At 37.7% G+C, this 14994-nt stretch overlaps 1 protein-coding gene across 10 annotated transcripts in view; it reads right to left on the bottom strand.

Annotated features, from left to right (window-relative positions):
• The window catches only part of atp2b1 (ATPase, Ca++ transporting, plasma membrane 1), an 88864-nt gene that overhangs the window by 9435 nt on the left and 64435 nt on the right, over positions 1–14994 (bottom strand). For all 10 annotated transcript variants that reach the window (XM_012958495.3, XM_031897582.1, XM_031897584.1 and 7 more), the window contains 6 exon segments: positions 5535–5772; positions 4436–4615; positions 4268–4355; positions 3547–3653; positions 716–907; positions 70–283 (listed from right to left, as the gene is read on the bottom strand). In XM_012958495.3, the coding sequence (XP_012813949.1) occupies positions 70–283; positions 716–907; positions 3547–3653; positions 4268–4355; positions 4436–4615; positions 5535–5772 (1019 nt within the window).

Genomic DNA, 14994 nt, shown 5'->3' on the forward strand with positions numbered 1-14994 from the left:
CTAAAGTTAACCACCCCTTTAATATGTAAAAAAGGTACAAAAGAATAAGAAACCTTTAGCAACACTTACCAACAAATAAAAGGGTAAAAACTACGACTAGCTGGTAAACAGCATGGCCCAATATATTTTTCATCATTGTGCGAGAAATTAAGGGTTTATTTCTACCATAAGGTTTCCTTAATAAGAGAGACTCAGTTGGCGGCTCTGTCGCCAGAGCAAGTGATGCAAATGTATCCATAATGAGATTTACCCAAAGCATCTGAACAGCTTTAAGGGGTGAGTCCTGAAATAAAATATAAAAGATAAAGTTAAACATATTTTTTCCAGTTTGGAAGAAACTGGTGTAAAGGGTCCCCATTTGTTCTTTACAATTCATTCCACTAAAAAAGACAAGGATGCAGGTAACTAGCTATTTACCTGTTGGTGAAAGGCATCCTATCAGCAATCAGTGACAGTTCTGTAGGATGCTGGGTAGGGTCATTTAAAATCATCTAGGGTGCTGCTGACTGCACAAACCCAATTACCACCATGTGCTGTTGGTCTAAACATGCAAAATGATCTGTCCAATGAGCAGCCTGCTCTAGCAATTGCATCTGGTGCGATGATACTTAAGTCCTTAGAACTTTGTTTTTAAAACAAACAACCCTTGAATCCAAATACAAAATGGAACTGTTTTACTTTAAACATCAGCAGTTAAATAAGCTATATGACCAACCTGTGTAATGCAGGCTCCTGTAAAAGCTACAATAACAGCAACCACATTGACAGTCAATTGAAACTGAAGAAATTTTGAGATACTGTCATAGACATTCCTTCCCCACATCACTGCTTTCACAATGCTACTAAAGTTGTCATCAGTTAGAATAATATCAGACGCTTCTTTTGCAACATCTGTTCCAGCAATGCCCTGTAAAAAGAAATTAAAAACGATGAAGCCTCTATACCTCTTGCATTGGTTGTATTTTGTATGTAATGTATGTATACAATGCTTATACACACACGTATTTCACAGGCTCTTTAAATTATTGTGTCCCTACCAGTTGTGTAATGTGTGAATACATAGCTGGGTACTAACATTCCCAAATACACAAATTTAGTTTTACAAAAACACCACAATACAGCAGGAGAGTAAAAACATAACTAAAATGCAGTTAGATGCAAATTAAATAGAAACTGGTAAAATAGTTGCTCACTTGCTATACAGTGATCACCTGGAAACCAATACCGTGCAAAACAATTCTTAGCTGAAATGACATCTTGTGTTTGATAACATCACTTAAAGGAAAACTATACCTTCAGAATGAATAGTTAACCAACAGATAATTTATGTCATAATAAGTGACCTATTAAAGATATACATATTAGTAAGTACTGCCCTTTTACATCTTTTTCCTTGAGCCACCATTTTGTGATGGTCTATGTGCTCCCTCAGAGATCACCTGACAAGAAATAATGCAGCTCTAACTATGACAGAAAGAAATGGACAGAGCTCTTTCCATTCATTGGCTAATGTACCATACCATGTATGTATGCCCGTGGATTGTTTGTGTGTCCAGTAAATTGTGTGATCCAGAAGGCAGCCCTTTCTACATAAAATGGAAATTTTCAATTTAGGATTATCCAATGGAACATACTAATAGAAAAGTATATGTTTAAGAAAATTAATAATTTGATGTAGTGTTTTACATATGGGCTGGTTTATGGATATAGTTTCCCCTTAAAGAATCCATGTGAAACTCCTCATGCTGTTAAAGAAAAAGGAAAGGCATTATACTGGAGTTTTCACTATCGGTACACCACGTGTTGCTGTGTTTAACATGTAGGGGCTGATTTACTTACCCACGAACGGGTCGAATGGAGTCCGATTGCGTTTTTTTCGTAATGATCGGTACTTTGCGATTTTTTCGGATTCTTTACGAATTTTTCGGATCCAATACGATTTTTGCGTAAAAACGCGAGTTTTCCTATCCATTACGAAAGTTGCGTAAAAAGTTGCGCATTTTGCGTAGCGTTAAAACTTACGCGAAAAATGCGCAACTTTTCGCGTAAGTTTTAACGCTACGCAAAATGCGCAACTTTTTACGCAACTTTCGTAATGGATACGAAAAACTCGCGTTTTTACGCAAAAATCGTATTGGTAACGAAAAATTCGTACAGAATCCGAAAAAATCGCAAAACATACGAAAAAGTCGCAAAATGTTCGTTTTCAAGTCGGAACTTTTCCAATTCGGGTCGGATTCGTGGGTTAGTAAATCAGCCCCGTAGTGTAGCTCTAGAAATGCTACAATACCTCTGCACCAGTACCCATAATGTACTATGTCCCTAATTCTTAGCCAGCACCATTTTAGATGCTTTTGATGTCACATCCCTCTGCGCTCAAATCTAACGCCCATGCACAGATTTTTTTAACTGCATTGCTCCTTTCAAAGAAAACCCAGGATCTTTCTGAAAGCGCAGGAGAGCAAAATATAACACATGCGCACATGTTGGAAGAACCGGTCACCACTTCTTACGCAGTATTGCCAAAGTCAGTCTTTCTTCACAAGACAATTATGCAAGCTCTCATCCTATCCCCCCTAGACTACTGCAACCTGCTATTAAATGTCCTCCCTAACTCCCTTCTTTCCCCATTACAGTCTGTATTTTTCTTCTCATCCAAGAGAGTACGGGCCCTGCCACTGCTGCAGTCCTTATTCTGGTGTACCATAAATACAAAATATAATATGGAGGAAACCGTGAAGCACAACTATGCTGCAAGTGCATTTATTAGCAATGTACCACACTACATATTTCGGATAAGCATGCCCTTTTATCAAGTGTGCAGTGTGCCTGACAAATTGTTGGACTGTGGTATAAAACAAAGAATAACTTAATAAGTCCGTCTCATCACTTTAAAAGCCCACCCATTTAGACTGCCTGTATTGGTCAAGGAGAACATCTTATGATGTTGCTCTGCTTAAGAAAGACATGAGAAAAGTCATCTGATATTTCTAATACATTTCCTAAACAGAGCAACATCAAAACAATTTTCTGTCTTCCTACTGAATATGTTATACATACATACACACATGTTCTCAACTATATAGTCAGAAAACTGACCAGCAGGTGGCAGCATTCATTACAGCATATTTCCAGACTGTGGAATATACTCTGCATTGCATTCTGCACATGGTTCAAATTTTGAAAACAATCTGTCCAGTGTGTGCAGTGACATGCAGAGGGCATTCCCACCACAGCCTACACAATAGGTAGTAGCTGCAAGTTTTATTAGCCTTATGGAGGAAATATCCAGGTTATTTGAGGGGAATGATAAAGGCATAAGAATACTATTCGCAAGGATTTTAGAAAATAAATTTCTTGAATGTTCATTTTCTCTGCATGCTACAGCAGAATGAATGATGAAATATGTTTTGGTAAACAAATTAATATAAATAATGGTTAATTAAAATATCAGTGGAAAAAAATAAATAGGGGTTTATAGGGGTTTCTTTAACATGCAGGCAAACAGAACAACAACTTGTTAGAAAAATACCAGCAAAGGTTTACCATAGCAAAGCCAACATCTGCTTTCTTCAGTGCAGGACCATCGTTTGTCCCATCGCCAGTCACAGCTACTACTTGCCTCTGCTCACAAACTGTACTGTCAATGATACCTAAAGTTAAAAGGCAAGTGTTAAAAGTATTAAAGCAAGCCCTGAATATAAAAATCATGTGTGGAATGCTCTCTTTCTAACAACCTTCTATCTTAGCCCTCTTACTGGCTCTCAGAACTTGTAATGGATTATTGAAATCTAATATGATATTTATCTGAAGTTAAGATTGTTAGAATAATACACAATGGCTTTATTTTCTACATATATTCTCTCTACAGACATTTTTCTCGCTTCTTTAAACCACACAGTAATGCAAAACGCCACAGATTTCAAGAAAAAAGGCAATATACCTAGAAAATGGTATGGGTCACAGCTGAAACGGTCTTAAAAAGGATATTTTTCTGAAAATTCACCAACATAATGCTGTGGGTTTACAATAGTCATGAAGTAAGCAAAACAGGAAACGCACACACTAGTATATCTGAGGAAGGGTGGCTTGACTGCCCAAAATGTTACAGCAGTGTGCAGTAAGCCTTTACAAGTGTTGTGAGTTGTCATGAATAAGCATGTCAGCCAAAAAACATGCACTGCTGAGGTCAAGATTCCTTTTGTATAATAAAAAAAAAATACTGGTGCTTTAGTGCTGCATTTCACGTAACACAATATATTCTTACCTTTAACCAGTGTATGTTTATCAGTAGGAGAAGATCTAGCAAGAACACGAAGTTTAGGCCAAATTTTGTCTATTCGTTCTTGTTCAATCTGCCGCACAATAAAGAAAGTCAAGGAACACAATCAAAAATAAAATGTAAAGATTCAACTATAAAACACAAGGCAGGTACCTCTCCTTTTTCGTTTCGTATTCGCCTGTTAAATTCTTTGCCTTCTACACAAAGGAAATCTTCTCCGGGATGCAGAATGCCGCACTTTGTTGCAATAGCACGGGCTGTATTTATGTTATCCCCTGTAACCATCCGTACAGTTATACCAGCACGCTGACATTTTCTAATTGCATCTGGCACCTGAAATTAACAAGAAACAATAATAATATTGTATTATTAAGAACATTGTGATAATTATGCCATTGGTTATAACCAGGAAATGTACAACAGAATTGTATTTCACCAATGTTTACCATGTAGCATTCTTTAGGAAAGTAAATTTTAATTTATTGTAAGATGTTTTTTTTTTTTTATGTTTGTTGTGACAGGAATGAATAACAATGTGCACATGGATTTTGGTTAGCAGATGCACACACACTAGTGTTTTCTGCCTAAAGTACACCCCATGAGAATTAGTTTACAGAAGAAAATTAAAGAGAAAAATATTGCACTAAACTTATCATTACTGCAAATGTAAAGGTTGGAATAAATAGCAGAAATTACCAAATAGTTGTGCTAACAACCACACAGATTATATAGCCTTGCACCATTAGGGCAACAGACAGTGGTTTTGTTGCCACTGATTAAGCTCAGATACAGTGAGCAACAAAAATCCGTTGTTTCCTCTCCATCAGTTAACATGTGAATCACAACTGGAGAAACATACATGGATTGAAAATCCACAACGCATTTTTACCTCCTGCAAACACAACCATGCGGTTTGCTAGCAGTGCACTGCCAATTATTGACTTGTTCTGAAATCAACCAGGTAAAAGTTGGGGAAACCCCTTCCTTCACCCTGTAAATTGATGTAAATTTAAGCAGAAATCCTTTATGCAGGGGAGGTATATGTACATTAGTAATCTAATTATCTGGCCAAACATGGAGTATCTCCATTAGTCTTCCTGTTTGCCCTATTTACTTCAGAAAATAACAGGCAAAAAGTATATTCAGCATAAGTCCTATTTATTAAACGCATGTTGATCAAGTTTATAATGCTGATCTATAAAAGCACTTTACCAGCAGACATTCATTGATATGCAACTAGTATTTTACTTACTTCTGGTCTGACTGGATCTTCTATTCCTACAACAGCAATACAGGTGAGACCAGTAAGAATATCATTTTCATTTTCCCAGTCAGGCTCGTGCTCTCCAGCAGGAAAATCTCGGTACGCTAGACATATTGTTCGCAGCCCTTCTGAAGCCATAGGTTCAATAACACGTTTAACCATATCATCTCTGTCTCTTGGTCTGAATATTTTGGCCTCACCATTTATGCCTAGTGTTTTGAAGCACCTAAAAGAAAACAATGGATGAAATATTACTTACTAAGAAGGTAAATAGTATGCAAATGGTTATTTCTTATCACATGGTGTTTAAGCTCTGTATATATACTTTTCTAGACTGTAAAATTGTACAGCACTGCTTAAACTACTATTGCTATATAATTAAGGTTACACACACACACACACACATGCACTTGCAGTAAGGAGACAAAGTACTTAGTGACAATTTTGATGTTATGATTTTCTGTACAAAATAACAAAAAAAATTACAAAATAAAGTATAAACACCTATTTCTAAGCAATTTCGAATGATTATACTATTTGCTTTCTTAACATTCAGTCAGTGCAGAATAATTTTGATTTTTTTTATACATTAAAGGTAACAGTAATTGCTAGCCTTTTGGGGGGGGGGGGGTCTTACTAAATTGGTCAAGTGTTCTGGGGGTGTCTGAGGCAGGGAACTGCCATTTAATACTGCATTTTTAAATAGCCCAAAAAATACAGTACTCAAAGTACCAAAATTGTCACACTGATTTCCATGGTGGTTGCCTGCAAGCTCTTGCTACACTTTTGTAGGCAACTATTGCTTGATAAATGCTTGCTGATGATTGCCATGCAATGGTGTTGTGTCTTTGGGCTTACTTAAAATCAAGGCACTCAAAGCTCCACAAACGCCCTTGTTGTGCTTTTACACACATCCGATAAAAAAGAATGGAGCTCAACTTCTTAAATCAGTCAAATATATTCTGTAGAAATGTTCCAGTTCAGAATTGATTTGACTGCTTTGAGACGTTGGACTCTTTGATAAATGTACCGGTACGTTAAACCACTTTCCTGACTGTCAGGAAAGTGTCAAGAACTATGATGGACTGCTGTGCGAAATGTAATATATATGCCCCTATGTCTTCAGTGTGGGATTGCAAAAATAACAAAAAGCTGGTAGCACTGTGCAATTATTTCCTTAAAAGTACAGCTAAACTGCTTCATGAGAGAACAGGTTTTCCCTTAGCCTGCATCAGAAATAAACTGCTAAATGTATTTAGCCTTTGTATAGGAAACTCCTTATCTGTGGCATCACTGCCTCAGGCATAGAATTTATTAAGTCAACACATGTTAGAAAGATGCTGCAATAGTTTCTGCTTGAAAGGCATAAACCTGACTTAATCAGCAGTGTATTTCCTCTAGTCAGGGTCACCAGTTTATTAAGTGTCAATAATCTGTGCCAATAAAATAAATAGCTAATTGTATAAAAGATTGTGTGTAGTAAAAACCACCACAAAAATGTCTGTTGTCCATAAAACTGGTGTAAAGCCTTTCTCCCTAGTACTGGAGATATAACTGAAAAATAGGCTGTATGGAAACCCCTGGCAGCCTGCTGAGCATTCCCTCGTCTATAGAGACCTCTTACTTAGACTACTGACGACTACTTTGCACCTTACATTTTACAGGGTGATGTTTTCACTGGTCAGTAACCAACACAGGCAGAGATTGATATGGCTCTAGCAACGACTACCAAACTGCATTAGGTTGAAAATTGGAGTCCTGAGAAATGCTTCTTTAAGCACCTCTGAGGCAGGAATGGGCAGTAAATATAGAATAACCGCTATAAAGCACTATGGAATATGTCAGCATTATATAAATACAGGATAATAAAAATAATTTGAGTAACCTGCTGAACAGAAAAAAAAAACAAAAAACAAGAATCTATGACTAAACATTTTCAAAAATAAAACCTGTTAAACTATTAAAATATGTGGCATCAGGCACTATTTTAAACAATAAAAATAATTTTTCTCTGTAGGAACAGGATTAAGGTAATTATTGAAAATTTGGCCATTTTGTTTTGCTCCTTCAGTACAACAGGCAATATATATTCAAAAGTAAATTAATAGAGTTGCAATAAAAATGCACATAAATGCATTATTAAATGTAAGGGTAGTTAGCAATAGACCGTTTTTAAAACAAGAATGCATGTGTGCATTAAGAGCTGATTAAGAACCAGTTTTACACACAAAAGCCAGTGCATACAGGATTTAGCCTGAAATTTCTGCACCAGATGAACTACAGCACAGACTAGGTTGCACAGACAATTTGGAGATAACTATTGTTCACCTTCAGTACAAGGCAGAAATGTTGTTCCTGAAGAAAAAAAGCTATACTACAATCTAAAAAAAAAAAAAAAAAAGTAACAACCTCAAAGTCAGTTAAAACCAGCTTTTTAAAGTCCAGAAAATACAGGATTTCAACACAGCTTCAAGCCATAGTGTGATATCTGTACCTTCAAAACCTTTGGCCTGATAACCATATGCCCATATCCACCTATTATCAAGAAACAGCAGGAAAAAAAAAAAAATGAACTTGTATGTACATATTTAACAAATAACGTGTATATATAGGATGTATGTAACATATTTATGTTATATGTTGCACACAAAGAGAACACCCAAACTGTCCATTTCCATATGTTCCTCCTGCTGCAGTGCTGACAAAGCACACAGTATTCTTTTGCAGTGAAACTGTCCTGGTGTGGATTTCAATATATCAGCGAATGTAGTTTCTGTGGTGTCACATCAAAAATGGTTTCTACAATTCTAATGCACTACTAGTGGGGCAGAAATGTTCCATTTTCTTCATTTTTCACGGTGAGAGCAGTGAGGTTGGGGAATGCCCTTCTTAGTGATGCTGTGATGGCAGATTCTGTTAATGCCTTTAAGAGGGGCCTGGATGAGTTCTTGAACAAGCATAGAGTCCAAGGCTATTGTGATTCTAAAATCTACAGTTAGTATTAATTTGTATATATATTTTAAGTATGTGAGTGCATAGATAGGTAAGTATAAGTTTGTGTGTTCTGGGTTTACTTGGAAGGGTTGAACTTAATGGACTCTGGTCTTTTTTCAACCCTATGTAACTAAGTAATCTGTCCAAGCTTTAAAAAAAAAAAAAATGCTCAGAAAGCTGCCCAGATTATCACCAGACAAGGAAGTACAGTGGAAGCAGAAGGTGGCTTTACTTTCTACAGTTTTAATGAACAGATCAATAAGAATATGACCACCAATGTGTATGGACAGTCCCACAGTCCTCTTGTGGACCAGTCAGTTGGATACTTTCACCTTAAGTAAAAGAAACAAGGACCCCGTAACTAAGAGGTGCCATTCAATGAAGAAACGTAAACATTGTAATTATTACATCAATGAAGCTCAAAGTTTGGAATAAAACATGAACTTTCACATGGGTTATACTGGGGTTTGTCCATCACACTTGTACTGACTGTAGTGATTATACATGAAGGGTTTACAATATTATATATATATATATATATATATATATATATATATATATATATATATATATATATATATATTTATATTTATGCTAGTGTTATAGATTTAAGGGGTTAAAATATAAAACTCTGCTGTTGAATGTGGCCATATACTGGCTGATCCTTGAAACCAATCAGCCCGCAGGCAAAACAGATTAATGCTGGAAGAATACTATGGGTCTATTTGCCTGAATGATTAGCCATGACAGGAAAAAGATCTGCAGATCATCTCTGACTTCCTCATCTCCTGATTCACCAAGCCAAGAAAACATGCGCTGGCTATTGAACAGATCAGCAGCGAGCTGAAAAGAATCACAAGTCTGCTGAAACAGACTTCCAAGCAGACATGTATGTCAAGAAGAAACTGACCAAGCTGCATAAATAAATCTGGATTATATTTACAGAATAGAGTAGACCAGATGCTGGTGTGAAGAACAGTGAAAGGCATCTCCTTGTACCTAAATGAGTCATGTGCCATAACCTCCAATATTTACATTAGTTATTAAAGGATATGTTTAACAACATTTCAATGCACGGTGACCCTAAGGTTTTTTTCTTAAAAAAAGATGCAGAGAAACAGATTGTGCAAAGTTATGCTTATGTTAAAATAAACAAATTGCTGTGTCAAGAAGAATCCTTCCTGAGCATTCAGACCAATATGCTTTAAATTGTGTCACCCAATAAAACTGTCCTTTGCACATGTTTGTAGCAATTTATCTTTATAGTCCATCAAAAGTCAAATGAACAGTACAGGAAGATGATAAAGAAATCCTAAAACCTATGAAAGTTTAAACACAAAGTGCCTATTTTCAGCAAGACAGACATTAGAATACCTTTAGTAACTGAAACAAAGACCTCATCTGTCTTCAGAACAGAAGGCAGATACAGTTTTAACAGGGTTGAAATGGATCACCTTGAAACCATTAGTTAGTTCACCCTGAAATACAAGATGCAAAGGCTACCTTTCCATACCAGGATCATTAGTCAGAGAGAAGTTCTAGTCTACAGAACCTTCTTTAAAAGTAGCCATTAAAAAAAGTCCAACTGTATATTAAAGAGATAACACAGGTTAAATCTAGGGTAATAAATGTTACATACAACGTATTACAAGGGGATAAAACTTTCACAAAAGTGGTCTACAGGCTTTATGTTTTCTACCTGGATTCCCCCCCCCCTTTTTTTAATAGGTAATAAACCCTTTGATGAGGGGGCGTGGCCGCATGTCTGGGAGGTGAGACGTGTTTGGACTGAGCTCCGCGCCGTCGACCCGATTAAGAGATCTCCTACAGTCCTTTTGCAAGATGGGGAAACATAACCGACAAGGCACAGGCACTCAACCAGCTAAATATAAAAACCCGGCTTCCTTAAGCGGTATAAAACAATTTTTTCCGAGATCACAAGAGAATCAAGACGCACATGAAAGAGACAAAATGGCGGACGAGACAGACGAAAGCCCAGACCTGCACGCTAACTCAGACTCTGCCTCAGAGGTAAGCGGCAATATGGAAGGGATCTATAATATACTGGCACAACTTCCAAATAAGACTGACTTACAAACATTGGGTAGCGAACTGAAACAAACTATATATACAGAAACCGCATCACTAAGGCAGGACATCGCAACTATGCGAGACACATTGGAAGAGCTGGAGGAGCGTATATCACAAATAAACACGGATATGGTAACTCACGATAAATCCCTACAAAAACATGATTTAGCTATCTATGACCTGAGAAGGCACACAGAGGATTTAGAGAACCGCAGCCGACGCTGCAACATACGAATCAGGGGCATTCCTGAAGCTATCCCTAATGAAAGCTTACGTGAGTTCACCATTAAACTATTTACCGAAATACTACAGGCCCCAGAACCCATACCTCTGGACATAGAAAGGATCCATAGAGCAGGGGCTCAAAGGGGAAATCTGCCTAGAGATATCTTATGCTGCATGGCCAAATTTGAAATCAAGGAGCAGATCCTTCAAAAAACCCGCAATATGAATGAGGTACACTTCGAAAATAATACTTTAAGCCTCTATCAGGATCTTGCAGTTTCCACCATTACCCAACGCCGCTTGCTTAAACCCCTTACTTTAACCCTAAGAGAACGGGGTATTTCTTACAAATGGGGTTTCCCTTTTGCACTGCGCGCACATAAAGGGGGAAAAACATATGCGTTACGCTACCCTACAGAAATAACTCAATTCTGCCAGCAACTAGAAATGCCTCTATTGGACTTGACTGACTGGAACCACTACATCGTGGGCACCCCTGAAGAGGTCCCCCCAGCTAATGCCCCAGCTAATGTCCCAGAAATCTCCACACCTAGAAGAGATATAACACCATCCAGACAATGGAGGAAAAGATTGAACGCTCAATCTCCTGCCAGACTGCCAAACTCCCCTCTTCATAAGAGGCAACCTTGATGCTCTATAAGCTTTATAAGAAGTAGGCCTGGGAAGGCCATAACCTTAAACTCTGACAGGAGTTCAAGTTTTGTCTCAGGATAAATCAAAGTTTTTTCCTTTACTTTATCTTTGGCTTGCTGTTTGTTTCTTGGTGATAACTTAAACTTAATTTTACTACATTCTAGCTAAACTAAACGTGTATAGGTACGATAAGTACAATAAGCATTTGGCCCTGTTGATACCCAGGTTCCCCCTCCATCTCCCCCCCCCTTTTTTTTTTTTTTCTTTTTTGTAATTGTTAATGCATGATTCAAGGCACCCATGGAGCTGACAAGAAATATTCGGGGACAAATTGTCTCATTTAAATGTAATCTACCCTATGGTGTTACCCAAGCTTATTCATATATATACGGCATGTTAGATACTCTACCTGAAAAGTATTATTGCTCCCCGTCTTCTCTTATTTTTCTCCCTCCTCCCCCTCAGGGTAAAATTGTCTCCTTTTTTTTTTTTTTTTTTTTTTTTTTTTTAGAAGGGAACATGCAATTAGAACAACTGTATCTTATGTACTTAAGAAGGGAACATGTAGCCAGAACAATGGTATATAAGTATATGCAAGATTGACATGACATGCTTAAGGGCAAAATGCTTTTTCTAACCTCAACTTATTTGGTTATGATTTATAGGTTAATGACTCTCGACATCACTTGGACCACGGACTAGCACTAAACACTTAGGAAAATGTTTCCCCCCCCCCCCCCCTTTTCTCATTTAGACTACTCAGCTTAGTTAGAATTGGAATCGGGGCGACGGCGCGGAGACACTGACGGACACTTCGGTCTCTAGGATATCCTCCACCCCCCCAAAGGAGCTGGACTCCATCTACCACAGTAGGACACCTTGTAAGTGGGACCATTGGTCCTCTTAGTGGTTTAAATGTATACTACTTCTCTTATACTCTTTTCTTTCTGCTTTTTCCCTTTTCTTCTTTCCCCACCTTTCCCTACACCCCTCTTTCTTTCTTTTTGCTTTTCTGCTTTATTCCTATTCACACCTTCCCTTCACGTCCACTCACTTCCCCGTTTCCCCCAGGCAAATCAAACTCTCCACGTACAGAATGAACAAAAAAGGGACACAAACACTTAATATCCTAAAGGTTTGTTCAATCAATTCAAATGGACTAAACTCCCCCTGGAAGAGGAAAGCGTTAATACAAGAACTTAAAGCTAACAAAGTCCATATTGCATTGATTCAAGAAACTCATTACAAAACTAACCACATTCCAAAATGGTTTGACAAACAATACTCGATACTGATACACGGCACCCCACAACCAACAAAAGTCAGAGGTGTGGCTATTGTTTTAGCAACGAATCTGCCTTTATTAATAGAGGCTACGGAAATGGACCCGCACGGCAACTATGTATTTATTAAGGGCAGTCTTTACTCCCAAAAATACACCATAGCATCAATATATCTACCCAACAATGAGCAAAACAAAACTATGGACAAAATTCAGGAAGCCCTACAACTATTTGCTGAAGGGACTATAATTGTCGGGGGAGACCTGAATACTGCCCTACAGCCTAAACTAGACTGCTCCTCAGGCACATCGTCCCTACCACATAAACAAATTAATAGACTTAAGCAACAAATACATGCACTTCAAATAATGGACACGTGGCGAATGGGCCACCCGCAGGATAAGGACTACTCACATTACTCACATAGCCATAACTCATATAGTAGGATAGATTATCTATTTATATCCCACAACTTCTTAGATAATTTGAACACCACATCGATGGGTCCTATCACTTGGTCTGATCATGCTCCAGTGTACCTGGAACTCTCGCTCCCTACTTCAAATGGGAAATATATCTCCTGGAAATTGAATGACAGTCTGCTGAGAGATCCAGACATACTGGATAAAATGATTAAAGCCACTAAAGATCATTTCAAAATTAACTCCAACACAGCGAGTAACGCAATCATAGAATGGGAAGCATTTAAATGCTATATACGTGGCATACTGATTCAAGAAGGAGCTAAGCTTAAGAGATCTAAAGGAGAGAAGAAGCGTAATTTGATAGCCCAGATACAGCAATTAGAGTTGGGACATAAAATATCCCAAGACTCCCAAACTTTAACAGAATTATCGAAACTTAGACTAGAACTAAAAACTTTAATACAAACACAGACAGACAGAGCCTCTTTTATACTGAAAAAGAGGTTCTATGACCATGGGAACAAATGTAGCAAACTTTTAGCCAGAGTACTAAAAACCAAAGAGAGCAAAAACCATATCTTCAAAATGAAACAACCAAATGGACAGATTACAACATCCCCCAAGGGTATACAAAAAGTAATGACAGACTTCTACAAACAACTATACCAAATAAACCAAGATACTCCTTCTGCACCCAACACCGCCCAAAGGACTACAGATCCCCACTATATAGAATACATAAAAGCTTCACACATGAAACAGGGAGACCAGGAATGGATCCAAGCTTTGGAACAGGATATCTCCAGTATAGAACTGGAACAGGCAATCAAAAATGCCCCATTGGGAAAGTGCCCAGGCCCTGATGGGTTTTCAATGCCTTTTTATAAAATAATGAAACCACATATTATTACTGCACTCACTAAAGCCTTTAATGATATAAAGCATGGACACTCCTGGTCCCCAATTTCATTAGAAGCCCATATAAGTTTGATTCCCAAAAAAGGTAAAGATCCAGCTTCTCCTTCCAGCTATAGGCCCATCTCGCTAATTAATAACGATATCAAAATATTGGCTAATATTCTCTCATCACGCTTAAAACCAGGCCTGTCTCAAATAATTCATACAGACCAAGCAGGATTCCTCCCAAAAAGAGAAACAAGAAACAACCTAAACAAACTGCTCAATATTATCATATCAGCTGAACATACTAACACTTCACTCTTTCTATTATCAACCGACGCTGAAAAAGCATTTGACAGGGTACGCTGGGATTTCATGTTTCACGGTCTCAAATATATAGGACTGGGTCCCAACACTCTAAATTGGATATCATCTCTATACTCAAGCCCCATAGCTAGATTGAAAATAAATAACTCTCTCTCCGATCATATCTCCCTAAAGAATGGCACGAGACAGGGTTGCCCACTTTCACCACTTCTCTTTGTCCTGACTCGAGAACCACTTCTCTCTCACATCCGACAAAACCCCAACATTAAGGGAGTAACTATAAATAACACACAATACAAAATCTGTGCATACGCGGATGATCTTCTCTTTACACTAACCCAACCTTTGATCACCTTACCAAATTTGCTAAACGAAATCAACAAATACAGTCAACTTAGCAACTTTAAGATAAACTATGAAAAATCTAGTGCACTTAACATTAGCCTCCCAACCCCTACCGTAACACTACTTACAGATAAATACCCATTTCACTGGACTAAAGACAAACTAACCTACCTGGGAATTACTCTGACTGAAAGGTACAATGAA

The sequence above is a fragment of the Xenopus tropicalis genome, chromosome 3, assembly GCF_000004195.4.
Source record: "Xenopus tropicalis strain Nigerian chromosome 3, UCB_Xtro_10.0, whole genome shotgun sequence".
Lineage (NCBI taxonomy): Eukaryota > Metazoa > Chordata > Amphibia > Anura > Pipidae > Xenopus > Xenopus tropicalis.